Source organism: Perca fluviatilis, chromosome 14 (assembly GCF_010015445.1).
Source record: "Perca fluviatilis chromosome 14, GENO_Pfluv_1.0, whole genome shotgun sequence".
NCBI classification, from domain to species: domain Eukaryota; kingdom Metazoa; phylum Chordata; class Actinopteri; order Perciformes; family Percidae; genus Perca; species Perca fluviatilis.
The window spans coordinates 18,831,314-18,848,231 of record NC_053125.1 but is presented as its reverse complement, the minus strand read 5'-3'; the positions used below and the strand labels follow the sequence as shown (position 1 = coordinate 18,848,231).

At 39.7% G+C, this 16,918-nt stretch overlaps 2 protein-coding genes across 2 annotated transcripts; one reads left to right on the top strand and one right to left on the bottom strand.

Annotated features, from left to right (window-relative positions):
- Positions 1-2,711: 2,711 nt before the first annotated feature.
- ankrd53 (ankyrin repeat domain 53) lies at positions 2,712-6,156 on the top strand. Its single transcript, XM_039823086.1, is given in 7 exon segments — positions 2,712-2,903; positions 3,168-3,261; positions 3,880-4,057; positions 4,060-4,078; positions 4,473-4,640; positions 4,744-4,864; positions 5,494-6,156. Coding segments are annotated over 7 exon segments (1,206 nt in total). The 5' UTR covers positions 2,712-2,850; the 3' UTR covers positions 6,067-6,156.
- A 990-nt stretch (positions 6,157-7,146) lies between these two features.
- Positions 7,147-14,563, bottom strand: tex261 (testis expressed 261). Its single transcript, XM_039823085.1, has 6 exons — positions 14,344-14,563; positions 11,662-11,741; positions 11,383-11,536; positions 9,338-9,405; positions 9,097-9,199; positions 7,147-8,501 (listed from the first exon to the last, which is right to left on the bottom strand). Exons 1-6 carry the CDS (start codon positions 14,411-14,413, stop codon positions 8,386-8,388), a joined length of 591 nt encoding a protein of 196 aa, XP_039679019.1. The 5' UTR covers positions 14,414-14,563; the 3' UTR covers positions 7,147-8,385.
- Positions 14,564-16,918: the final 2,355 nt, after the last annotated feature.

Here is a 16,918-nt window from a genome sequence, read left to right as displayed (position 1 = left end):
GAGAATGACAAAATAAAAAGGGAAAGTCATAAATTAAACAGCTGGATGAAAATATACAGCTGCACAAAAGCTGCAGGATTGAATTTTAAGCCAGTTAAGGGAAATAGGGGCATTATGGTTTTGATAGCAAAGAGTGAACATTTATAAAAAAAAGCTAGAAAGTGGACATTGAGGTTAAAGATTTTGACAAACTAAAAATAAAGAAAACGAGGTCAGTCATTCATTGTGACAATGAGGAAGGTGATGATGGGGGTTGTTGTAACTAACTGTTTCCATCACAATTAGTAGTCGGATATCTTGTTTCTCATTTGTTCCTTTTTATTTTATTCCTTTTTCATGTTTTTGCTTTATTTTGGTGTAATAAAGTAATGTAATAATAGGTATTTTCAGTGAAAAGTATTAGAAGTGAAGGCAACTTTAAATAGTAAGAGGAATAATTTAATTTTATAATTTAAATTTGGGTTAAGGAAGTTTGACGCTGCATAGATAGAATGGGTAAAATTTAAAGTTTCATTTTAGCAACAGTGTGTGGCTAGACTTTCTGTTCTCTAGGATTTACCATCTCACAGACAATTGAACAAATTCATGAAAAATAAACAAGGACACCAACAAATTAGACAATCTTAACCTCTTGATAAATGATGAATCTTTTGAATCTCCTAAATTCTGACTAGTGTCATTTGTTAAAACGTCAATACTATAAACCCAAGCCATACCCAAACTATAGTATCTCTACCTTGACACACATTGTTCTCCACAGTGCATGTGGCCCACACTCAGTTAAGTCAGGGCCTGGGTCAAGTGGTCAATAGCAGTGATCAGAGAAGCCTGCAGCTCAATGAGGCCATCGACCCCTCAGCCCCACAGAGACATGGAGAATATAACTATTCCAATTCATATCGGCCTCACGCGTGGCAGTATGTCTGGGCTGCAGTGGAACATACAGAAACTCTGAGGCTTGCACAGCATTGATCTGTTTTACCCTTGCTTTACTCAGGCCAAGTGCCAGCTGCCAATCCTAATGCACTGTCAATACAAACACACTAGCGATGTATGAGGAGGGAGCTGTGGACTCTACATGGGAGGGTGGAAGTATCAATTTCTGCCATGCCTGCAGCCACTCTTCTGCCCATATCTGTCACAAGCTATTACATTGACTCAGACCCAACAGGTTATCGAATATATGCTGTAGGCTTTTATTTTCACTTTTATTCACGAGATGGAAAAACAGCTAAGAAGTACATGCTGATGAAGGCTGTCTCTATGAAACATGACTGTGGCTGCTGAATAAAAATGTTCTTATATGAAGTGGCTGTCACTGCAGTTTATGAGCTTTTTGCCACATTTTATTTTCTGACTTGAGCATCTGCTGCCCCACGTTTTGCTCAGGTAAGTCAAAAGTGATCGAGGTTAAAAAAGAAGGAGAAAATGTTTCAGTTACATTTTTAAAAAGAGATAGAAAAGGAAAAAAAGACAAATTGGACACCAAATAAACAGTACTGGAGGTGCTCTATCATGACAGTACAGAATTAAGAAATAAGAATGTAATACTATGCTTACAATTACTACTCAAACATATCTACCCAATATCTGCATTTTCATTGGCGTTTTTAGGTGGAAAACGTTGGAGCAATAACAAATGTTACTTTGGACAGATGCAAAACCAGAAAATTAACAAATTCTACAAAACGACATACTGTGCAATTTTACATTTCCCACACAGTTTAACACAGGTGCCAATTCAAACACATACCTGTACTCCTCAATAGTCAACTTGCTGTTTTATATGCCCTGTCAATTTGGGTAGCTAGCTAAACCCAATTTTACCACATTGTCCTGCTTCTTTCATGTTCTGGTCAGAAAAATGCTTGAGATCCTGAAAGTCTGTTGTTGACCAAATAAATTGAACGCAGACTTTTAAATGTGTGCTGTAGAAGATAATCCACATCATTTATACTTTAAACATTTTTGCCAAGCACATGACGTTATAACATTGACTGTTGATTTGTGTTTATCCTACTGTCTACTTTATTCACTTATAATGCCCGTATTTAATGCTTATAATGCCCATATTTAATGCTGTCTTTTTTTAACTTTATCCTTGCACTGCTATATAGTTTTTATATTACTATGTCTACATTATTCTCTTAGATTGTCCATATAATGCTGGTCTCTAGACTTTATCCTTGCACTATTGGACCTATTTGCACTACCACCATGACACACACTATCATAGAGCACCTTACCTGCCCTGTCACTGCAAAGCGTCTCATGCTTATACATCCCTTAGTACATTCATGTGGATTTTTTATTTTATTCAGTATTTTTTCTTTTATTGTCCATGCTGTTCATGTGGATTTGCTTTTTTATCATCCTGTTTGTGATGTATGTGAATGTTGTGTGTGATGTCTGTAAGCTACTGGGACCTTGAATTTCCAAGGCAATCAGCTTTGAGCATGCGTTGTTGTTTACCCACATTCAAGGCTAAAACTACTTTCAGCCACTGAACCTAAATTGTAGAATAATAACAAATAACAGCAGCAGCCGAGGATGTTTTATGTCATGCATTAATCCAAAATTATTTGAATTTCTAAATTACTCACTACAACGACTTGTTGCTGCTGCCAGCAGACAGCTAGCACTTCCGTCGCCTCAAGGTATTTTATTGAGATACCATAAAAGAAGAAAATGTGTGCCTCGCCTCAGATTAAATTAGTATATACTGTAGAGAGGGTCAGTATAGCATCTCACAGTTTTACTTTACCAAAAAACTGTTTCATTATTTTTCTTGTGACTGCAGTTGTCGTAAATCAGGGTTTGTTTCCTGGTTACCACGTTCCCACAGCAACCATGGAACCTGTCAACAAATCCGGAAAACGGAGACGTGGGAAATGTAAAAATAGGTAAATATGAAATAACGTCAAGAATATGTAAGTTTATAGGTTGTTTTTCTGCGCTTTAATATACACCTGAATACATTAGTTAAGCTAGCTGCTTAAGCGCTTTAGTCTGTTATATGGGCAATTGTAAACATTAGCTACATGACTGTATTTACTGGCTGGCCATGTTTCGTCATTTTCAAGTTCACTTAAATCTTTCTTGTGCCTTAATTGCCAAGCATATACATCCATAGTTTCTATATTGTTCTATATGGTTTCATTTTGCAGGAAACTTGTCCACAAAGCTCCCCCAGACGGGAACATGTTTCCAGCTGTTTCTGCTGGGAGCCCAGAGAAGCTGGATGCCAGTGTGAGCAGACAGGTAGTCTAATTAACAGTATGGTATACTGGAGAAGGTTGTCCACTCCTCTGGCATAAAGAGTATAGTGCAGAGGGGAGTGTAGTGTTGGAATAAACTATCCATACTCCAACCATTTACAAATACCACCACATAAATATACACCAATAAAGAAAAAAGAAGTCAGTATTCAAAAGTTGAGTATAAATGTCTCACTGAGGGAGAGAGTATTGATATGATGACTGATGTGTTATTCTGTAGGCCAGAATGGGATTTTACTGTTGCCGGTGTGGGTAAAAATTAAAATCCAATTAAATGAAGTAAACCTTAATCTGTAATAAGTAGCTCCTGCTTTCAAAGAAATGGTTGCCCTGTCAATATTCCCTCAAAAGTGTATTTTATTAAAAGCATACACTTTCACACAATGGAAATAATCAAAAACATTGCCAGTACGTTAAACAATAACTTGAACAGCACTGAATGTACTTAGTTTCCACATGTGCACCTTCGTTGCTTGTCATAGCAGGAAACACAGGTGTAAGAAATAATGATGGCCCCCACTCCATTTAAGTATCCCAGTAAGCCATGCCATTGAGAAACGCATACATACCTGAATATATACACTTGTGTTTCATCCTCCAGGGTCTGTCAGCGCTTCACATGGCCTGCCTTCACGGCCAGCTGGCTACTGTTCAGCTCCTGGTGGAGTCCAGGCAGGTGTGGATCAACAGCAGCGATCTCCAGGGTCGCCGGCCTGTTCACATGGTCCTGTCCTCCCGGAGCTCACCCAACACCTCCTTGTGCCTCAAATACCTGCTGGAGCAGGGGCTGACGTCAACGTGTAGATGCCTTATTTTGTGTATAATTGCTTTGTGCAGGTTTTCTCTTTCGGCAGCTTTATTTTCTAATATGGGTTTATTTATAAATTCTGTCAGCTGGATCCAGTGGCACTCAGCTGTTGCATGCTTCTTCTATCACCAAAGTAAAGCATTTTAAGAGAGAAGCTTAGAATGAAAGACACTGCAGAGCGCGAAACGTTAAATTATGATTACAATGAGATGATGGTGAAAGTTTAAAGCTGCTGTTGCAATGGATAATGAGTGTAATGATGATGATTATGATGACAAATGTTGGTGGTGGTGATGATGATGATGATAACAGCTACAATGATGATGACACCGAAGATAATGATGATAAAGCTGGGAAGTTTTTGAAATATTGTCTTCTGTTATTAGCAGTACCACAGATTCAGGGACGAGCCCGCTGCACCTGGCTGCCTCTGAAGGCCTCCTGGACTGCACAGAGATCCTCTTGCAGGCCGGAGCAGATGTCTCGGCCCAGGACAACATGGGACACACGCCTCTGGATTTGGCCCGCATTTGGTGTCACAGGAAGGTGGCAAGGTAACAAGCTAAAAGAACAATTCACACCGAAATGAAAGTTCCATTAAACCGTGTTGGATAAAATTGACTTATTGATTAACAGACTTCTTGTGTTTCTGTATAGGTGTCTGAAAAGCTACAAGTGGCAGTCGGATAAGACGAAAGAAATGCAGGAGAGGAAGCTAGTTCAAACGTTATACAGTGATCTTGTGGATATGGTCAAACTGAATAAGCTCAATAAAAAGGTTAGTTTGTGGGCGCCTGGATAACTCAGATGGTAGAGCGGGCATATATGTGTATATATATATATATATATATATATATATATATATATATATATATATATATACATATATATATATATATATATATAGAGGTTTACTCCTCGACATAGCAGCTGCAGGCTCGACTCCGACCTGCGGTCCTTTATTTGCTGCATGTCATTCCCCTTTCAAGTCTAAGCTGTCCTATACAAATAAAGGCCTAAAATGACCCCCAAAAAATAATCTAAAATAAAAAGGTTGGTTTGTATAGAGTTGGAAATCCAATCATCCAACATTTAGGGGCAAAGCATAAATAGCCTCCAAACTGTGGCAGACACAGAGAAACATGTCAGAACACTGGTTTTTGAATTTAGATAAGGAAAACACAAAGCTGAATGAAATGTTATAAAAAATTCTTGATCAATGTGCAGGTTACATTGTTCAGGTAGTACAAGAATCTTAACGTAAATGTACCCAGTAAGTTTAAAAATCAATATTTTATCATTATAGCAAGGTCAGTCAGTATTTATTGTTGCTATAATGACATAATGTGCAGCATATTTCTAACATATCTAAGAAACTAATCACACTTTCTCCCTGTCCATTTTCAGACACTTATAGATGAGAAGATGGCAGAATGGGCGAACAAAAAAGGTTTTCCTCTCCTGAAGGATTTCTCCCCCAGAGTCTGGGTGAGCCAGTACCACACTCAGTGCCTCCCATCAGATCAGAACAGTTCTAAACCAAAACATGCCAAGCACCCATTGAAGCACCAGCCAGAAGGTCCTCTGGAGGACAAGAGCCCCTCCACTAAGCAGCAGCCTCCAGCCTCATCCTCCTCCAGACCCTGGACCATCTTCCTGGGCCTCCAGCCAGAGAAACCCCTCAGAGAGCCGGACCTCCGAGACAATGTCATGGTGTGGAGGGACAGCAGCAGCGGGCAGCCTCAGTACACCACCAAGTGGGACAGGACACGTCGCCCCGCCCCTGACGTGCCTCTGGATATCCTAGAGAGGGTGTTGTTTCCCAGAGCATTCCCTTCCAGGATCGCCGCCCCACGGTACTTTGAGCCACAGAACATTGTGGAGGTCCAGCACAGAGGATACCCCCAGGGGCAGAGCACCTCCCCCTGGACAGAGGTGGCCATGCACCTGGCTGAGGTGCTGGAGCCTGGACATTACTGATCATCGCACTCTGTACTGGAAGAGCTCCCACAAGACCTGAAATTAGTAGATGTGTTTAAGAAATGTATTAAAACTCATCTGGTATTGAAATAGTTAATGTGTTTTTATATCCAAACTTGGTGGGTGGTTAAAAGAACAAATACATTGAACATGTCTTTATAGTTTTTATATGAAATGAAGAAATTAACATGTAAGACTTGTAATTAGAGAATTCTATTTTAGGAAAATATATATATTGTATAGACATCTCACAGTGTCCCCTGTGCAATCTCACATCATGAGTATTAACAGTCATAAAAGCAGACTAACAGAACATCCTGCCACCCCACGACTTCAGCTCAAAGTGACAAAATTAAAAATGCCACACACTCCAGACGCTGCAGCAGGGTGAATGGAGGGGTGAGTGAAAGGTGAGAAAACCTCAGTGAACTGGGTCACCTGTCTCAGATGTATCCCTGCACTCTCACTGCTCCCCCCCCAGGGAACTGACTCGGGATCCAGGAGAGGTGAGCTGTCAACAGCATGTGTGTTAACTGGGAGCTGTTGCCTGTCAGCTAAAGGTGTTTGTGTTGCGGGTTTCTCTTTTTCCTTTACTTAACATCTCAGTGGGGGTCAAAGTGCACACTAGCCACAACCTGGTGCACCCACTGTGACTGAGCCACATGGGACTTGGATAACATGCCATCCAGCTAGACAGTCATTCTCTCTCTCTCTCTCTCTCTCTCTCACACACACACACACTCACACACTCACACACACACACACACACACACACACACACACACACACACACACACACACACACACACACACACACACACACACACACACACACACACACACACACACACACACACACACACACACACACACACACACACACACACACACACACACACACACACACACACACACACACACACACAAATTGAGGGTGTGACAGTTGGGAAATCCATTGTACTGCTAATAAAATGTAACATTGAATAGGTGAATTAACCTGATTAAATTGATAATGACAAGGACATCTCTCTTTTATGTCCTTGAACACCAACCTGTGAAAAGAACCATTTAATCTGCAAGTTATTTCAACAAAATCTTTTATTATACATTTGCGTGTATACCAGCCTACAATGAATCGCACTCCGTAATTGGTAAAAAGAATTTCGGCCTCTTTAGCAGTATTTTAAATCAAACCACAGCTTTTGTCCCCGACACACTTAAGCTTACAAGAGTCATTGCACAGGCTCGATCTTCACGTGTTTTCATTAGTTGTCTGATGTCGGGTTAACTCAACGATGAATGTACAAAAATCTATTTGTTCTTACTGTGAACTTTTTTTTAAAACAGTCCAAAAAAGATACGCAGTTTGCAGACTACAGCACTGGTGATTAATGACACTGTAGATGCAAACAAGAAAACACTTTGGTGGCCACATGTAAATGATCTAGACTGGGAGATATCCATTGTTGTTCACTTTAATTTAAGGGGGTTTCAGTTATAAAAGTAATCCTTTCTAAGTGCCCTTTTAACCCCTTTTCATCGACGTGATGCAACAGGGCAGAGTATTAATATCATGTCCCATCTTGTTTCCTTACGCCATAACTTAAGACTGCGTTATCTCATTTGAAGAAAAACTTAATAAGCACTTCTGTGGCATTTTTCCTGCAGCTGATTTGCCACTTTAACACATTTATCCTTTCTAGGATCACTTCACATCAAAATCCAAGCTTGGACATCAGGATTTACCCAGAAAGTACCTTTTAAGTCGTTTCAGATCTCTTCAACCTTCTTCGTCTCAGGAGAAATAAAGTTTTCAATATTTTCATCATATTTTGCCTTCTAACCTGTCTTCAGTGCTACTTTGTGTATTGAATCAGATAAAGTGTGAGACTTTCAACACACAAATGATGCCAGATCTAATCTCAAGATGAAAAATTTGTCAAAATATACAGGTATTTGGTGGTTGTTAATTTCAGACCCTGCACATACATATGGAGGAGTCCAATATGACATTAAGAAAGCATCGTGCTACGTACAAGATCCCCACAATGAGGTCTCTAGTAGATGTTGTTGGCAGTCAGTACAGACAGACAGAAAACTATAAGAGAGACAAATACGGCCTGTGTGAACGCGTAGGCTCGTCCAGCAGGAAGCTCTGTTCTGTTCGTTGGTCCGTCCTCTTCGTGTGCTCTTCCACCTTGGCCACGGTTTCATTTTAGTCCCATCCAGAAACAAATTTCCAAAGTTCTTTCCTGCTTACCCTTAATCTTCAACACATACACTCACTCACACACCCCCTGACCCCCGAGTTTGAGCTCCTCAGTACATTTTCTGTCGGCTGGGCAGCACTGCCTCCTTGAGGAACGAGAACACGAGGAGGATTCCAGACCTCTTCCCCCTCTTGCCCTTGGTGAAGTAATTAGACACCACATCATCTAAAAGAAGAAGAAGGGCAACTGTTATACTGTTGTTGTTTTTATACTAGAGAAATGTACAGACACCTGGAAGGTCAGAAAAGTATCCAAAAAAAAGGTATCCAAATAAGGAAAGGCTGGCGGTAATGTGAAATATATATATATATATATATATATATATATATATAATATATATATATATATATATATATATATGATGAAATAAATTATACTGATCCCCACAGCGACCAAAAAAAAGCAACATGTCCAATGTGGGGCTAGAACCCTCAACCACGAAATAAAGAGTCTTGTGAAAAAAGAGGAATGCGCAGTACGAGTTTCAGATAGCCGGGCTAATATTAGATTAGAGGCTAGTATTAGTCCATGGGCTAAACTTGACATGTTCTTTTAAAAGACAGACATGGCTTTTCCTAAATTATAATGTACTTTTGACATTATAAAATAGGCTTTGAAGATGGGTTTTTAATAAGCATAAGAGATCTCCTTGATTCCTCAATATAAAGATAATCCAATAAAAACATACTGAACCCTCAACTGCTACCAATGCACCAATCAATAACAACATAGCTGAAGAGGCAAAAAAAAAAAAGCTTACCTCCTTGTTGCATGGTGGACGGAAGCACATTTTCACCCGCCGACAGTGACACAAAGAAGGCGAAGGGGATCACCCACAGGCAGATGGTGAAGTATGCCAGCACCTTGGTGCCAAATGGAAGATTATAAGACAAGTATAGGAGAAATTATAATGGCAGAAAATCTTTCCTCAATTCTTAAAAAAAAAAAGAAGCACTTTATCAAAGACAGTACATGGTTTCATAAATCTGAGATGAAATTACCTCTGAGAATGGATAATACTCTTGTGCAAAGTACTGGAAGGCCATATAATGGTTCACCACCACCAACACTGGAGAGTGAAGACAAAGAAAAGAAGCAATGTTGTAAAAAGTAAAACAGGACAAGAAAAAGGAAGACATTGATGTACCAACCTGTTCTCTCTCCGAACTTGTAAAATACGGACGCTTGGGCAGTGGCTGTCAGCGTCAGATACGACGCAAAAAGCACCCTTTAGCGTGTGGGTTGAACGCACCGGGCAGAGCAGCAGCTACGCGGCGCTTGAAGATGACGTAGTATTAAGAGTGACAACGGTAGCGAGTAGTATGAAAGCCCAAAATTCAGTGTAGGGAGGGTGGTTGGGGTGGTGGATGGGTCAAACAACACAGGACTTTCACCACGGAGACCGGAGTTTGTGTCCCGCATGTCATGTTTCCTAAACCCAACTGTCGCATTCTTCTTTTCCTAAACCCAACTGTCCCGTTCTTCTTTTCCTAAACCCAACTGTCGCATTCTTCTTTTCCTAAACCCAACTGTCGCATTCTTCTTTTCCTAAACCCAACTGTCCCGTTCTTCTTTTCCTAAACCCAACTGTCGCATTCTTCTTTTCCTAAACCCAACTGTCGCATTCTTCTTTTCCTAAACCCAACGTCCCGTTCTTCTTTTCCTAAACCCAACTGTCGCATTCTTCTTTTCCTAAACCCAACTGTCCCGTTCTTCTTTTCCTAAACCCAACGGTCCCGTTCTTCTTTTCCTAAACCCAACGGTCCCGTTCTTCTTTTCCTAAACCCAACGGTCCCGTTCTTCTTTTCCTAAACCCAACTGTCCCGTTCTTCTTTTCCTAAACCCAACTGTCGCATTCTTCTTTTCCTAAACCCAACTGTCGCATTCTTCTTTTCCTAAACCCAACTGTCCCGTTCTTCTTTTCCTAAACCCAACGGTCCCGTTCTTCTTTACCTAAACCCAACTGTCCCGTTCTTCTTTACCTAAACCCAACTGTCCCGTTCTTCTTTTCCTAAACCCAATTGTCCCGTTCTTCTTTTCCTAAACCCAACTGTCGCATTCTTCTTTTCCTAAACCCAACTGTCCCGTTCTTCTTTTCCTAAACCCAATTGTCCCGTTCTTCTTTTCCTAAACCCAACTGTCGCATTCTTCTTTTCCTAAACCCAACTGTCGCATTCTTCTTTTCCTAAACCCAATTGTCCCGTTCTTCTTTTCCTAAACCCAACTGTCGCATTCTTCTTTACCTAAACCCAACTGTCCCGTTCTTCTTTTCCTAAACCCAATTGTCCCGTTCTTCTTTTCCTAAACCCAACTGTCGCATTCTTCTTTTCCTAAACCCAACTGTCCCGTTCTTGTCCCGTTCTTCTTTTCCTAAACCCAACTGTCCCGTTCTTCTTTTCCTAAACCCAACTGTCCCGTTCTTCTTTTCCTAAACTCAACTGTCGCATTCTTCTTTTCCTAAACCCAACTGTCGCATTCTTCTTTTCCTAAACCCAACTGTCCCGTTCTGGTCCCATTCTTCTTTTCCTAAACTCAACTGTCCCGTTCTTCTTTTCCTAAACCCAACTGTCGCATTCTTCTTTTCCTAAACCCAACTGTCCCGTTCTGGTCCCATTCTTCTTTTCCTAAACCCAACTGTCCCGTTCTTGTCCCATTCTTCTTTTCCTAAACCCAACTGTCCCGTTCTTGTCCCATTCTTCTTTTCCTAAACCCAACTGTCCCGTTCTTCTTTTCCTAAACCCAACTGTCCCGTTCTTCTTTTCCTAAACTCAACTGTCCCATTCTTGTCCCGTGTGTCACGGAAATGTACGTTTCATAAGCCCATCCACGATCTTTTCCTTAACCTAACTGCGTCAAATGTGATGCCAATAGTCCCGACCAAGCATGTTTAGGTAGAGCGTGTTTAGATATGACACTAAAGGAGACTTTTAGCCTCAATAAGAACGCCAAAGGCACCTGACCAAGCGTCCGTATTTTACGCGACGGGAGTGAGAATGTGTTGGACGTACAGTACATGTCACTAACAGATAATGTGTGTTATACTTACCACAGGAGAGGATGAAGTTTGGGGAGCTCAGCAGTATGTAGGGGAAAGTCTGCAGGAGGCCGAAGTACACCAGGTTGGTGAAGAGGCCGACTCCCACCATCAACACTGGGAAGCCTTCAAAAAGATAGAGACCTGCCAGCATACCTGTCGAGAACTGGGCACATTCACACAAACAGTGAAACAGAACACAGGCGTTGTTAACTACATACTTTACTACAGTATGTGGTTAAAAACAAATGCATAAAGAAAATGCAGATCACTCTATAGCCGCTTACTCACCATTATCATGTACTTTATTATTCGACTGGTGGCTACTGTGTATTCTTCTATTAGTTCCGCCAAGTAGTAGAGGCCAGCAGCTGGGTGAAGATAAAGATAAGGTGATGTAGGGCTGCAAGTAACGATTATTTTTCATTATCGACTAATCTGCCGATTATTTTCTAGATAAATCGATTAATTCTTTGGTCTTAAAAATGTCAGAATAATGTGGAAAAAAAGTCCATCCAAGTTTCTCAAAGTCCAAGGTGATGTCTTTCAAACATCAGTGCTGGAAATCAATAAAAACACAACAGGTTAAAACTACTAAAGAAAATGTACAGACACTGGTCAATGTATTAACTTAATATTCCACTTTTGCTGAAAATCAACAATATTTAAGGTTCCAAACAAATAAAAGGCAATTTGTTCATTTCAATAGTGTGGTAGAGACAACTTCATAATATGCTTTACATTGCTTCGTTATGCTTATTACCAGGATAGTGTTATCTACACGACAGTCAACAGTAATGCTTGGTATGGTTTGGGATTTTTTTTTTTTTTAAACTGGTTACGATACAATACCTGAGTTTTGGTATCTCTACCAAAATGACACTTGTTGACAAATGATCATTCACTACCTTTCCTCGAGGAATATTAACACACGTTTCTACAAATCTATTGGTAGTTCTCAAAAGCTCTTAAATGTTAACTGTTACTGATTTGTATTTAAAAGACTTTAAATAAAAGATAAACTGAATAAAGAAGAGTATGCAAAATATGACCTGAGATTCAAGGCCAACTTGTTTTAATACCTTCTCTAGTGAACCGTCAAGGCAAAGCAAGAAAGACAGGCCAAATAATATCAGTTCAGTCAAGTGAGTTAATAAAAACACATCAGAAACACAACATGACCCACACTTACTGAGCCCATGTTGAATGAAGGCCAAACACGGCAAAAAAAGACTGTATGAGAGTCCGAGAGCTTCATCACACAAAGGCAATCTGCACTTTCCAAAAGATATGAAGTCAAAAGAAAAAGAGAGCCAAGAATAGCGACAGCAAATCACATTGCTCTTTTGAACTCCATATTTGTCTGTCAGACACTCACCATAAACTTTGTTCATCCTCCCAGCATTGGACAACTCACCACAATAAATAAAATATGAACAAGACATTTTCTAAACCATCACTGTTTGCTGGATTTACCAGAGGAAAAGACGGATAAGATACTGCCTAAATGAAATATGGTACATAATAAACATAGTTAGGATTCAAATGAAGCAATATTGAATAAGAAAAAGTAAACAAACTCTGAATCTGATGAAGCATGTGATGCCAATCCTATCCTTAACTGTATTAGTTGATAAGAGGTGGGATTATACTGCATTATTATATTAACTTAAGAGAGTAGGGGTGAAGGCATGCACTCATGGGTTACACATGCTCTTTCACCTAGTTTTGGTTACGGTATCACACTGTGGCCTGCTGCCTGTTGTTACAAAGCAGCTTATGAGTGGCGACAAAGTGCCAGAAGGTCATTGGTAATAAATCATGTCTGTACCACTTTCTAATAAGGCATCATTTACAAGAGGATTATAAATGTATCTGATGTCTTTATTAATAAATCATTTCCAAATCAGTTATAAGCCATTAATTTGTTGACAAGATGTGAGAAATCCTTTTGGCTTTTCTTGATGCTTTCTATTCTGTAATTATGTAGTAATGATTCCATTGATTAAATGCTCAAGAGTATCTCACTTTCTGAGAAGCTAAATGTGCCATAATGCTGTTAATATGTTGGTAATAAACAGATGCTATTATAGAAGATTATAGAAGTTGTTTTTATTAATTCATTTTAACTGACCTATATAGCATTAAACATTGCTAAATAAAGGTTGCCTTAAAGTGGTACCATCATTAAATTTAATATGATTTGTGGAAACATGGAAATCACTGTTCCTAATCCAGCCTCTTGTTAATGCAGAGTAAACAGCAACACAAAAAAGAGCTGACAGATACGACGGAGTGTGACACTAACTGAGTTTGACAGTCAGCAGCCACACCTGACAGGTGCAGTTGTTACGTGGCAAGGTAACTAACTGGCAACGTGGACACACAGACACGCAAGCTATTCACCTCAAGTTTCATATACAAGTTTTGGAGCAAACTCAATATCTTGTTCGCACTGCGTGTGACAGGCACGTGGACCGCATGCCAGGTAGCCAGCTTGTCAACTAACCTGCTAGATTTATTGTAAACAAACGATGCTAATGTTAGTTAGAGTTGATGCAATACCGACCAGCATAATAGCTTATCCTTTCCCCTAAAGACTGATGCTGGATGCTACTTCATCTTACTCATTACTGCATGCCAGACACTTACGTTATATGCTGTGGAATCACCTGATTGATTAGCTAGTTGGAATCGATAAACGCGAGAGGGCTGACGAGAGAAACGCAAAATGCTAGCTAACTATTAGCAAACATTAACTTACATCCAGAAGTGCTTCCCCATGTCCCAATTTTTTTTTTACCATATTACAACATGGCCATAATACATTATTGTACTTTTACTTAATTGTAGGCATTCTAAAAACATGTGCCGTTATCGTTGTTCGTGCAACTTCTCCTGCTGTCTTGGTTCGCTAGCATTAGCAAGCGAATATTAGCCAGCACTTGCAGGGATTTCTCAGCATGCACTTACCTATTGCTAGAGTGACGAAGGATATCTGGATGACTAACGACAGCCAGCTGAGTAAATAAATAAACCACATCTCTCTGCATATGAAACAACACACAAATATATGAAAATAACACAGAAAACAGCTAGCTGATTGCTAACTAGCGCTGGAGCACTGGTCAAAGTTCCTGCCTCAGTGTGTTTTCAGTACAGGCCGAGGAGAGGAGAGAAGAAGGGCCCTGTCTCAAGGAGGGACAGGTTTGTTTTGGTTGTAGCGCCATCTGTGGTTGGAGAAGAAGTGCAGTAGTCTGACGGATAACGCAAATACTTTGGTTCCAGAGAAATAAATGGTAAATGGCTGTATTTATCCGAAGCAATACATTATCAACAAATAATTAGCTCTTCAAATTTGCCAAAACAAAAAAAACATTGTCCACATGTTTTGTGGACGGGAGGGTTGCACTTACAACCCTATGATTGGTGGATGAAGTGGGCTACCTCCTGACCATAGGCTGTAAATATTAACAGACTATGCTCCTGACTCACAGCCACCCCCCAAAATATAAAACAAAATAGTTTTGAGTGTTTGAGAGTATGGGAGCCCAGAAAACAAAACACTAAAGAAAACTATAACTGAAGTTTGATTTACTAAATCCAAATATGGTACTTAAAACAGAATTATGCATATTAAGTACATTTATGACGATTCAAAAAGTCAAAATTTCGATGACAGAAAAATAATCGCCAACTATTTTGATAATCGTTTTATCATTAATGTTTTCAGCCTTTTAAATATGGAGATTTCCCACTTTTCTGTTTCATATAATGTTAAACTGACTATTGTGTTTTGGACTGACAAAACAAGACATTTAAAGACATCACATTGGGCTTCGAGAAACTGGGATCGACATTTTTCTCAATTTTCTGACATTTTATTGCCCAAACGAGTATGAGCAGATTATTTAGCCTAATAATGAAAATAATCAGTGGTTGCAGCCCTATTCCTTAAACATCAGTTTTTGAAATGTTCATATTTCTTTCAGGCAAGCAAACCTTTTACATAAATAGTGTGTTCCTTCTCCACAGCTTATATGTTGTATGGCTGTATATCAGTTAAACCAAGAGGTTGGCTGAGAGGAACACTGTTGCCTGAAATGCAGAGTGAAATAGTTTGCACTTGCTGTGTAAAAAAAAAACCTTCTTGTTGTAGGCCTATACATTTGCCACATACAGTATGTCTTCATTATATGAAATTAGGTGGTTTCTATGGGCCTTCAATATAGTCACATTTGTTTCAGGAATTGTACATTTGATACAGGTCAGAGAAACAAACATGCTTCCTTTCTTCTGTTCTTTAACCTGGGAAACATACTGTCAGAGTACTATTTTTGAAAGGAAAGGGGACACACGGCCTGCCCAGTGCAATATTTTAAAGATGCACAGTTTGGTTGTTAATGCAAAAGTTCACTCAGTATCTCTATTGTCTCTCATTAACACATCCTTTATCTATCAGTATAGTCAAATATAGAGTATCAGTTTCAGAACCTCCTCTCGCTTTCATTACCTGTATATCTAAATCTCCTGCTCTCTCTTACACACACACACACACACACACACACACACACACACACACACACACACACACACACACACACACACACACACACACACACACACACACACACACACACACACACACACACACACACACACACACAGTGCATTGATTCAATAACACTGAGGGGGCAGAATACATTACTGCCTCCCAAAAGCTAACACCTTTGAGACTGAGGAGCTAAACAATAAAAAATGTATGCTGGAGAGTGAAAAGGCAGTGCCTCTAGTAAAAAGATCTAAATGAAGTAAATATATAATGTGAAACAGTGTGAAGACACTAAAATGGCGTCAGAGTCAAAGGTGAGAGTAACTTCATCTTTTCAGATGCTTTTAACAAAGGAAGCTATATAGTGTGATTTGAGGGTGTAGTGTATTCATGCATGCATTCACACACATAGATAGACTATCTGTGTGGAGGTGAGAAAACAAAAGGCGACTTTCTGCATTTAAAGATACTTTCAGGAGGAAGCACCCAGATCACCTGAGGCTCTTATCTCAACAACACCTCTGGGCTCTGGGTGTGAGAGCTTTAATGTGCTGAAATAAATGGCAGCCTCCATCCTTCTGCTGGTTCGAGCTTTAAAAGACAGACACCTCAGGAGTGAAGTGGGTAACAGTATAAATATAATAAAGGTTTTTTAATGCTCAGGCTATTTTTTTCCATTTTCTGTAGCATAAAAAATCCTGTAACTTGCACTTAGATCAGATGAAACCCAGTAACCCAAAAAGAATGATGTTGGGGATTAAACATGGCTGAATGAATTTCATTTTCTTTGACATGCAACAAGTACTGACTATTTGAAGCAGATCTGGGTTAAAAGGCATTTGATAAAATTTCACCAAATGTGTGGTTTGTTTGTTTGCAATGTACACCTCCTGTCTGGTACTCCCAGGAGAATAAAACTGACATTAAGAACTGTTTTACATTACATGTCATTTAGCTGACGCTTTTATCCAAAGCAACTTACAATTGCTATATACA

Excerpts from the sequence above, each read along its gene's own strand:
- tex261 (XM_039823085.1), bottom strand. The coding sequence starts at position 14,413 with ATGTGGTTTATTTATTTACTCAGCTGGCTGTCGTTAGTCATCCAGATA. Across the intron at positions 11,537-11,661 it reads TAATAAAGTACATGATAATG|TTCTCGACAGGTATGCTGGC; the intron begins GTGAGTAAGCGG and ends GAATGTGCCCAG. Across the intron at positions 9,200-9,337 it reads AGTATTATCCATTCTCAGAG|GTGCTGGCATACTTCACCAT; the intron begins GTAATTTCATCT and ends TTTGGCACCAAG.